Here is an 11,138-nt window from a genome sequence, read left to right as displayed (position 1 = left end):
TAAAACAACGTTGGAGGCAACTTATGGTAGAGAAATTAACATTAGATTTTCTTGCAACATCTCTGGTGGACATTCCTGCAGTCAGCATGCCAATTGCACGCTCCCTCAAAACTTGAGACATCTGTGGCATTGTGTTGAGTGACAAAACTTCACATTTTAGAGTGGCCTTTTATTGTCCCCAGCACAAGGTGCACCTGTGTAATGATCATGCTGTTTAATCAGCTTCTTGATATGCCACAGCTGTCAGGTGGATGGATTATCTTTGTCAAAGGAGAAATGTTCACTAACAGGGATGTAAAAAATGTGTGCACAAAATTTGAAAGAAATACACTTTTTGCGCATATGGAACATTACTGGGATCTTTTATTTCAGCTCATGAAACATGTTACCAACACTACATGTTCAGTATATTATAGAAAATATATATTCAAAATTCACCATGGGTCATCATCATTGAACTTGGTAAAGAGAGCATAAAGGTGCCAACTATTTAGTCTCTGTTGAAGACATCCAATTAATAAATGTCTTAATCCTTTCAAGTAATCCTCAAGTAATATTATACATAGTCCTTACTTTCCTTTTATTCATTTGGACGTCAACCTTTATTTACATCTTAAAGAAAGATAAAGAAAGAAAAACAACATTACAGAAAGGGTTTATTCAGTTTTTGCAGGTTGTATTAAGAGTAATATCATCCAGTGAGTATAGGTAAAGACATTTTCACACAACCACATGTTCTGAATCTGGCTGACTGTGTTGGCTGTAGCTAGCACTTAGTCTGAATCAATGATTCAATGATTCAATTGACTTAATGATTGTGAATCCGCCCTTAAAACGAGTCCTGACCAGGTTGGGTGTGTTAGAGATTACTCTTCGCTGAATGCCTTGATTAAAAAACACCTCTCGGCTGCCCCTCTTCCTGACAGACTCACCATAGCAGCGCTCATCCCTTTCCTCTCCTCCACATCATTAAAAAAAGCTGTGCTTACATCCAAAACCTGAGCCATTTCTTCTCTGAAATTCTCCATTCATTTCTGTTCTGTTGAAAGGGAACTTATAATTTATATATAATTTGACATGATGTGATTTATATTTATAGCAAATCGGAACTACCTCAGGGGCAACAACAATCTATATGACAAGAACACAGAATTAAAAGGTGCCATAGGGTTGATTAGTGTATAATCCATAATGCGCACACATTTCACCGTTTATTTGTTGAATTAAAAGGATGTTTTCAGATAAATCAAATAACATAGATTGGAGAAAACTAAGTGCTTTCAACTTCATTATACAACCGCACAATAAAAAATATTAAGTTATGTAACACTGTAGTTTTACATTCCCATCTTTTCAATAATCATGAATCTAATAATTATTCATGATTATTAGGAAATCAATCGGTTTAAGTGGTGAAAAAAATTACTAACATTTCTGTATGACTAATTAACACTTCCCGTGATAAATGTTGGCAATATTAACTTAGTGACCGTCCTTAAAATTGCTATAATCATCAGAATTCAAATTGTCTTGAAATCTTCTTTTGTCAGGAAGAAGATAGCAATTTGTTCATAGTCCTCAGTGTATGTACCTGTTCAAAGAAAATACACTCGAACCTTCAAGAAAATGATACAATATTGTAGAAAACAGTTGGAAATAAGATTGTGGAAATAAGATTGTGTTATCAGCAGTGTGAACAACACGTGTGAATCATTGTGAATTATGTCCGAGGTCCTACCCAAAGACAAAAAAACTCAATTGAGAATTGTTTTGTCATCCATTCTCCATTCATTGGTTCTGCGTTCACTCCTCCATATTAGAAAGTCATTTCAAGTACAGTGCAATGTACAGGTCCTAAAGTGCACATAGTTATCATCCCTTTCTCTGATAAAATATAAAATGTGTCTTTCTTGGAAGAAAAAAAAAGAGGTCTGCCAATAATAGTTCCATTTACATGTTGGATTCACATGTCTTTGTTCAGTGGATGACAGTAGAACATACTCGTTTGTTTCGTCTCCTCCTTCTCTCTGGTCCACGATGTAGTGAAAGTGCAGTGTCGAGAGGGAGTACTTAGGGGAAGGGAAGGAGAGGGGGTGTACAGGCTCTGTCAGGTAGAGTATTTGATTTGGGATGTCTGTGCGTTACAGGAGACACTGGTGAGAGTGGGAACCCCCAACCCCCCCGTGGTCATCGCAGCACCTTGGCTCTCCAGAAACATTGGATCCAGGCAAGCAACTTTGGCAGCGAAGAACGCATGGATACAGTGAAGCACGGCAAAGAGGTTTGAAAATTCCAGCTCCTGGGAAACAAAAGATAGACATGAAGTATTTCATTGTTTTGGTATAATAATACAAACAGAAATGGTATGAATGCACAATACAGTACATCGTTGTTCACATTGGTATCAGGTGATAATGGCTAAGAAAACATGATACAAATATGATATCTGTATCGGCTGATTTCACAGAGAGGATTTTACAGAGTCAGGGAGGTTTGTTACCTTGGCTTCAATAGCTTTATTGTCCTGATTTTGGAACAGAAATTTGATCTTGCTCTTCCCATCATCAGAGGACCCTTTCAGTTGGGAAAACTTGTATCTCCATAGCACTGCCTATATAGGGGAAGGAAGTAAATGTGGTTGGACTTATCTTCTCCAACTAAGATGGAGTCAAGCTTTACGGTAAACTAACTGTTCAACTATCTATTTGATCCTGATTAGTCCTCTTAAATTAGCTACCTATAATTATCATATAACTGAATTGCAAAGCTAAATGATTCCCATAATGTTTTTCCACCTAACATCTGAAAATGTACCAGACAGTGCACTTATAATAATAAGTCATAACCTCGGCAGGAAACACAGTGTGGATTGTAGAGACACCTGGAAGATGACATCCTGTTGTGAATGACGATGGGACTCTCCTACAGAGTGATGATAAACTTCCTCCTAATTCAATCAATCATTTTGTTTGGCCTGTCTAGAGAACGTGAAAGCGTCCACATCACCTTGTTCTAAACCAGTAGCCTGACTTTTCAACATTGGTTAGGTCGGTCTTAATTTGTGTCAATAGAGATCGAGCTCTCCCTCTATATCACTGTCTGTCTTTTGAATAGAATGTACGTTTATTTGCCCGTGGTAAGGAATTTACACAAGTAAAATATGCTAATTAATTTATTCACATTCCATACAAAACAAGATATACATGTACAAAACACAATAGGAAGCAACACTCTTCCCCCTAGGGGCTCCACACAGATCTGAATCCTGTGAGTGCAGAACAAGGCCGGTCTCCTATCTGATTAAATTATTAAACATTCCCCACCATGTGTATAGTTTTACAATTGCCGTTTAAATATGAATTGTCATTTCATGCTTGTTTTGATAAACAATACCCTGCCTATCAGCAGTAGCCTAGGCTACTGCAAGACTCTCTGGGGAGAGAAAAATAATATGCCTCGCTGTGTAGGAATTAGGCCAAGAAACACAGAGAACAATATAGCTGTCGATGTGTCCTGTTTGTCCACATTATGTATTCTAGTGGAGTAGTTCTGGTGGCTCTCAGACTTGGTAAATGTCCAAAGTTGATGTACCAGTAATGTAACTTACCTTTGAAGCAGCATCGAAGCAGACAAAGCCCATACTGAAGTCTACGGTCAGTCCCATCAGGTGGCTCTCCATGATGCAAGCGTATGTTTTACACTGTGGAGGGGAAACAGTGGAAGACGCAAGTCACTAGAGGCATATATAATAGACAGCATGATCTTCCACAGCTAAACGCACATAAATCAGTTGTTGTGAGAGGATGAGCAAGCTTGGCCTGTATAGTAGAGTATGCCACTGGTTCTCTTTATCACTTATCGGTTTATCTCCTACCATTGTTTAAGCAGGATCAGCCCTCCCACATAGCTCTTGCCTCACTCCCCACCCCTACCTAAAAGAGTTTGGTTTTGATTGGTTTCAAGTGACAATTTTGATGACAGAGAGCTTGGATGTTGCTTTGTGGAGCGTTGAAACCTGCCTGGAAATTGATTTATGAAAAAGTTCTGCCTCTCATCTATTGTGTACCTGTATTCTCTCCACCTCCAGGAAGGTAGCCATCTGAAAGGCCTTCTCCCAGATGAGCAGCTCACACTCCAGCTCTACGCTGTAGAACATGTCCTCCCCACACTCTGTTTGGACACTGAAGCAGTGCTTCCGCTTGTCCAAGAGGTCACTGTCCTGAGAGAACCATGTTATTCATGCCTGCGTTCAATGCCAGTCACACATGGGTTCAATTGGTATTTGTTTTCTTTTAAATGCTTTGAGTGGTTTCATTGAGCCTGCCTGGAATGCCAGATGGGCGGGGTTTGTGCATTTGGGACAATTCTATTGGTTCCGTTGCTCCTGACAAACTCAATCATAATCAAGTACAGTATTTTAAATGTTTCAATTATTATTTGAACCCATGTCTTGAAATCATGCTGATAATATGCACAAGCCACTCATACATTGGCTTGCGAAAGTATTCACCCCCTTGGCATCTTTCCTATTTTGTTGCCTTACAACCTGGAATTAAAATGTAAAAATGTTTTGGGGGGTGTACCATTTGATTTACAGTACATGCCTACCACTTTTGAAGATCCAAAATATTTTTGGGTTGTTGGATGGGTTCCGCTGGTGTACAGAAATCTTTAAGTCATACCACAGATTCTCAATTGGATTGAGGTCTGGGCTTTGATTAGGCCATTCCAAGACATTTAAATGTTTCCCCTTAAACCACTCAAGTGTTGCTTTAGCAGTATGCTTAGGGTCATTGTCCTGCTGGAAGGTGAACTTCTATCCCAGTCTCAAATCTCTGGAAGACTGAAACAGGTTACCCTCAAGAATTTCCCTGTATTTAGCACCATCCATCATTACTTCAATTCTGACCAGTTTCCCACCCAGTCCCTGCCGATGTAAAACATCCCCACAGCATGATGCGGCCACCACAATGCTTCACTGGGGGGGATGATGTTCTCGGGGTGATGGGAGGTGTTGAATTTGCGCCAGACATAGCATTTTCCTTGATGGCCAAAAAGCTCAATTTTAGTCTCGTCTGACCAGAGTACCTTCTTCCATATGTTTCCGATGTCAACAACTACAGACCAGTATCCCTTCTTTCTTTTCTCTCCAAAACTCTTGAACGTGCCGTCCTTGGCCAGCTCTCCCGCTATCTCTCTCTGAATGACCTTCTTGATCCAAATCAGTCAGGTTTCAAGACTAGTCATTCAACTGAGACTGCTCTTCTCTGTATCACGGAGGCGCTCCGCACCGCTAAAGCTAACTCTCTCTCCTCTGCTCTCATCCTTCTAGACCTATCGGCTGCCTTCGATACTGTGAACCATCAGATCCTCCTCTCCACCCTCTCCGAGTTGGGCATCTCCGGCGCGGCCCACGCTTGGATTGCGTCCTACCTGACAGGTCGCTCCTACCAGGTGGTGTGGCGAGAATCTGTCTCCTCACCACGCGCTCTCACCACTGGTGTCCCCCAGGGCTCTGTTCTAGGCCCTCTCCTATTCTCGCTATACACCAAGTCACTTGGCTCTGTCATAACCTCACATGGTCTCTCCTATCATTGCTATGCAGACGACACACAATTAATCTTCTCCTTTCCCCCTTCTGATGACCAGGTGGCGAATCGCATCTCTGCATGTCTGGCAGACATATCAGTGTGGATGACGGATCACCACCTCAAGCTGAACCTCGGCAAGACGGAGCTGCTCTTCCTCCCGGGAAGGACTGCCCGTTCCATGATCTCGCCATCACGGTTGACAACTCCATTGTGTCCTGCTCCCAGAGCGCTAAGAACCTTGGCGTGATCCTGGACAACACCCTGTCGTTCTCAACTAACATCAAGGCGGTGGCCCGTTCCTGTAGGTTCATGCTCTACAACATCCGCAGAGTACGACCCTGCCTCACACAGGAAGCGGCGCAGGTCCTAATCCAGGCACTTGTCATCTCCCGTCTGGATTACTGCAACTCGCTGTTGGCTGGGCTCCCTGCCTGTGCCATTAAACCCCTACAACTCATCCAGAACGCCGCAGCCCGTCTGGTGTTCAACCTTCCCAAGTTCTCTCACGTCACCCCGCTCCTCCGCTCTCTCCACTGGCTTCCAGTTGAAGCTCGCATCCGCTACAAGACCATGGTGCTTGCCTACGGAGCTGTGAGGGGAACGGCACCTCAGTACCTCCAGGCTCTGATCAGGCCCTACACCCAAACAAGGGCACTGCGTTCATCCACCTCTGGCCTGCTCGCCTCCCTACCACTGAGGAAGTACAGTTCCCGCTCAGCCCAGTCAAAACTGTTCGCTGCTCTGGCCCCCCAATGGTGGAACAAACTCCCTCACGACGCCAGGACAGCGGAGTCAATCACCACCTTCCGGAGACACCTGAAACCCCACCTCTTTAAGGAATACCTAGGATAGGATAAGTAATCCTTCTCACCCCCCTTTAAGATTTAGATGCACTATTGTAAAGTGACTGTTCTACTGGATGTCATAAGGTGAATGCACCAATTTGTAAGTCGCTCTGGATAAGAGCGTCTGCTAAATGACTTAAATGTAATGTTAAATGTCTCCCACATGCCCTTCGGTGAACACTAAATGTTTTTGCTTATTTCTTTCTTTAAGCAATGCTTTTTTCCGGCCACTCTTCTGTAAAGCCCAGCTCTGTGGAGTGCACAGCTTAAAGGGGTCCTATGGACAGATACTCCAATCTACGCTGTGGAGCTTTGCAGCTCATTTAGAGTTATCTTTGGTCTCTTTGTTGCCTCTCTGATTAATTCACTCCTTGCCTGGTCTGTGAGTTTTGGTAGGCAGCCCTCTCTTGGCAGGTTTGTTGGGGTGCCATATTCTTTCCATTTTTAAATAATGGATTTAATGGTGCTCCGTGGGATGTTCAAAGTTTCTGATATTTTTTTTATAACCCAACCCTGATCTGTACTTCTCCACAACTTTGTCCCTGACCTGTTTGGAGAGCTCATTTGGTCTTCATGGTGCCGCTTGCTTGGTGGTGTTGCAGACTCTGGGGCCTTTCAGAACAGGTGTATATATCCTGAGATCATGTGACACTTAGATTGCATACAGGTGGACTTTATTTAACTAATTATGTGACTTCTGAAGGGGCTTATTTAGGGGCTTCATAGCAAAGGGGGTGAATACACATGCACGCACCACTTTTCCGTTTTTAATTTTTATATATTTTTTTAAACAAGTTATTTTTTAATTTCACTTCTTCACCAATTAAATGCCATCCAAATGAAAAAGCTATTTAAATTACAGGTTGTAATGCAACAAAATAGGAACAATATCAAGGGGGATGAATACTTTTGAAAGGCACTGTATACTGTACTGTATGCAGATAAGAAATCCAGTGATACACTAAGGGGACGTGACAGACATTGGCTGGAATTCAATCAACATGCATTTTAAGATTTCAGAAAATCTGTTTCACATTTGTAATTCAATGTGTTATCGGCGGAGGGACAAAGCTGATAATACATATAGAAATAACCAGTTATGTGCACGATGCAAATGACCAGCTCACTCAGTATGTGACCACGAACCTGGCTGAGTGAGAAATGAATAAGCGGAGCTGCTGTTGCTGCTGTGAGGATTTCAAAATCAAGTGTCAACTCCCTCGTCCCAGCCGAGACATGCTGCTGTGCATACCAAATGCACTCGTGAAAGAGCATTGCAGAAAATTTCAATGATACCAGCCAGAGTTTCAGAAAGTATAACTGCTTCCAATAGCAGCACTTTGAGTTTTACTGTTTTGCACTGTCATATGAAAGCGAAACCAGCGGTCAAGAAATTGATAAACTCTAGCCTTGCAAAGACGCAATGTGCGTAGAAATTGTGCAATATCCACACATTCTACGTCACAACTCTTTCCATTAAAATGACAAAGGACACATAGCACAGATCTCTTCTCTTTTTCGTGTCATCTTTCAAACACAGACCCTGACATTTGCTACTCAGCACTTTCTAAATACAGTACCTCAGGCGTAAAAGTTGTTGACATACCTTTAAAACTTTACACATGATCTCATACACAGTGTAGCTTTTCTCTGCCCTCGTCCAGTCCCATGTAGTCACCTGCAACATTACACATTAAATACCCTTTAGTCACCTATTCAGATGGGTCCCTTTGAAATCTTTTTGAAGTGTAATTACATTGGTCTGTTTCAGTTTCCTACACTTTAATCTTTTATGTCCTACTTGCACACTCTGTGTTCCCATTTTCACACTTGTTACGGGTTTGTTTTTTCTCTCCACTTCGATGTTGGTTAGCATGTTAGCACGATAGCTGAGGTGCGCACTGATAGGAGTCACCTCGTTAGCCACCTGTGCTGGACCAGCTGTTTTTTAAGAGCTGCTGACCCAGTGCATCAGGGGAAAGGAGATGTTGGGAGAGCTAAACCCGAGGTAAGATTTTCAGCTCAACCACTTTAGTTAAGAAAGAAGCCTTTTGATGTTTCCCCTGTTTGTTTTGCTCTATATTCTCTTTACTCCCTATCCTAAGTTGGTGTGGGTTTTTCTTTCTGTGCTCTGGTGTGGTGATGAGGTCACCCATTTTATAAATGTTTTTCTCCATGTGTAAGGGCCTGAATAGTGAGCTTGCAACAGTGACCCATATTCTCCATATTCTCACTGGCAAACTCACAGGTGCGGTGTAGCTGCAATCTGTATTGAAAAGTGCGTACGTGCTCCAACAGATTTGTTTTCATGTTTGAGGTGTTGTCCTCCAACAACCTCTCTCTCAGCAAGATCAATGGACCTCTGACCAGTGGCGGTCAGTGCCGTTTAAGATGAGGGAGGACGATTATTATTTATTTTTCTTGGCCTTATTTCTATTACAACATTGGATGACTGTCATTCATATTCCATTCACCCAGTTAAATGTAACAGCGATAGGTTTAGGCTACTACATTATACTCTAATTTCCCCTACACCCATCATGAGGTTGCTACAACCTAGTCCCCCATACTTATCTGGTGGACCTCAGACCAGATCCAGACGCAGAACGGGGTCAATACGGACAGCGGGTCCCCCCAAAAAACTGGTTCGGGCATCGACCCCTGGTATCATATAAACGTACACAAGACATGGAAGAATGCATAGAATTGCAGGAAATAAGCTGTAATAAAACAGAAAAAAAATCTCAACTACTCACTATATTTTATGCATCACATAAAACAGCTCTGGTTGGTTGGAGGACGTCCTCCGGAAGTTGTCATAATTACTGTGTAAGTCTATGGAAGGGGGTGAGAACCACGAGCCTCCTAGGTTTTGTATTGAAGTCGATGTACACGGAGGAGGACGGAAGCTTGCTGTCTCCCGGCTACACCATGGTACTACCCTACAGAGTACTGTTGAGGCTACTGTAGACCATCATTGCAAAATCCTGTGTTTTCATCAATTATTTGGTGACGTGATTATATTAAGTATAGTTTTATCTAAAATGCATTTTTATTTTTATGAAATTTAGTGAGGAGGATGGTCCTCCCCTTCCTACTCTGAGGAGCCTCACTGCATAATGTCCAAACACTAGCTTGTTCGGACTGAAACCCGAGAGACTCCTGAACAACCTCCTGTGCTGAAAATAGCACTAGAGGCATCCCTTCATCCCAGTCTTTCTCGAACTCAAAGTAGTAAGCTCTCAACATTGACTGCAAAGTCCGATGAAATCTCTCAAGAGCGCCTTGTGACTGAATGATATGCACCGGAGGGGCAATGGGTAACACCCAACTTCTGTAGCACTTGCTGGAAGATCTTTGACATTACATTTGAACCTTATTCAGACTGCACTATCTGAGGATATAAACATTGAAAAAGTTTCACAAGGCCCTTAACAATACTGGGAGCCATGATGTTTCTCAGTGGAATGGCCTTGGGGAAACGAATGGCAGCCCACACGATGGTGAAGAGAAAATGGTTACTACTCGTTGCTTTGGGCAAAGGACCAACACAGTCCACCAGAACCCTGCTAAAAGGTTTGTCAAAAGCAGGTATAGGCTACAAAGGTGTCACGGGCAGAGTTTGGTTCGGTTTAACAGTCAGCTGGCAAATGCTACATTATGTTTCAGACCAGGCCAGAAGAAGTTACGCAGGATACAATCACACATCTTGTTCACCCCAACATGGTCTACCATACTTCCATCGTGAGCCAACCTCTGTGTCTCTTGTCAGAGTGTAACTGGAACGACAATTTGAGATACACTGGGACTATCGTTTGGACCAGAAGTGGCTTGAGAATGCCATTTCCTCATCAGAACACCATCTCTGTCAAAGTGACCCATGAGAACTTCATCAAACTCCTCCTCTGGATGTATCTCAACAAAAAGACGGGAGACGGAAGCATATTTTCTCTGTTCAGCAATTAGCTGCTTCCTAATTCAACTGTAGGGAACCTATCTTCTTTCAGGGGTCCTACTAACTCGCTCACCTTTGGGGTTTTCAAAGGAGAGGTCAACTCAGGAGGTTTACTGAAATCAGGACCACACAAAGGTCTCGGACAGATTAAACATGGTGGAATCGCTGACATTCCCGAACACTAGACTTGCTCTCTGCAATCTTCTTAAACATAGCACGTGTAACAGTAAAAACTGGGAACTGGGAACACAGACAAAGGCAAAACACCCTCCAAACTGAAGGATTGGGCTGCCCCAGTGTCTCGCAGTATTTTCACCGGCTGCTTAGCATCAACGCCACTCTGAAGAGACACAAACCCATCAGAAACAAAAGGTTCATACGCAACTGATAAAAGGTCTCGCTGCACACTCTTCTTGTTCTTTTCTGTATTCTAACTCAAGTTCCCTTTTCTCGTACTCAAACTTAAATTTCTGTTGGTCTTATTTAGCCTTTTAGTTCCTACTCCCGCAGTGGCACGTCTTCAGGGTTTATTCTACCACCCGTATCACCCTTTTCATCAGCCTCTCTCTGAGAGTATTTCCTTCAGCGCCAAAGCAGCATTGAGTACATTTTCGACCACTACTTCTGGATGGACAGATAACACACTGATGTCATAATGCTTTGCAATGATGATCAGATTCGCCTTCGTACAGTTAGATTTCATTTCCCAAGTTGGGTCTTTCACAATGCTTCCAAATCAAAGTCACT

The 11,138-nt window shown here is 42.6% G+C and overlaps 1 protein-coding gene across 1 annotated transcript in view; it reads right to left on the bottom strand.

Annotated features, from left to right (window-relative positions):
• Positions 1–351: 351 nt before the first annotated feature.
• The window catches only part of LOC118394798 (gamma-1-syntrophin), a 67,199-nt gene continuing 56,412 nt past the window's right edge, over positions 352–11,138 (bottom strand). Inside the window, exons 15-19 of the mRNA XM_035788353.2 lie at positions 8,043–8,114; positions 4,067–4,219; positions 3,608–3,700; positions 2,501–2,611; positions 352–2,299 (exon numbers count right to left, since the gene is read on the bottom strand). Coding sequence (XP_035644246.1) covers positions 2,108–2,299; positions 2,501–2,611; positions 3,608–3,700; positions 4,067–4,219; positions 8,043–8,114 — 621 coding nt within the window. The 3' untranslated portion in view covers positions 352–2,107. The remainder of the gene's footprint in view (positions 2,300–2,500; positions 2,612–3,607; positions 3,701–4,066; positions 4,220–8,042; positions 8,115–11,138) is intronic.

This window comes from Oncorhynchus keta, chromosome 15, assembly GCF_023373465.1.
Source record: "Oncorhynchus keta strain PuntledgeMale-10-30-2019 chromosome 15, Oket_V2, whole genome shotgun sequence".
Taxonomy (NCBI): domain Eukaryota; kingdom Metazoa; phylum Chordata; class Actinopteri; order Salmoniformes; family Salmonidae; genus Oncorhynchus; species Oncorhynchus keta.
The sequence above is the reverse complement of the archived record's forward strand: the minus strand, read 5'-3'. Positions and strand labels throughout refer to the sequence as shown.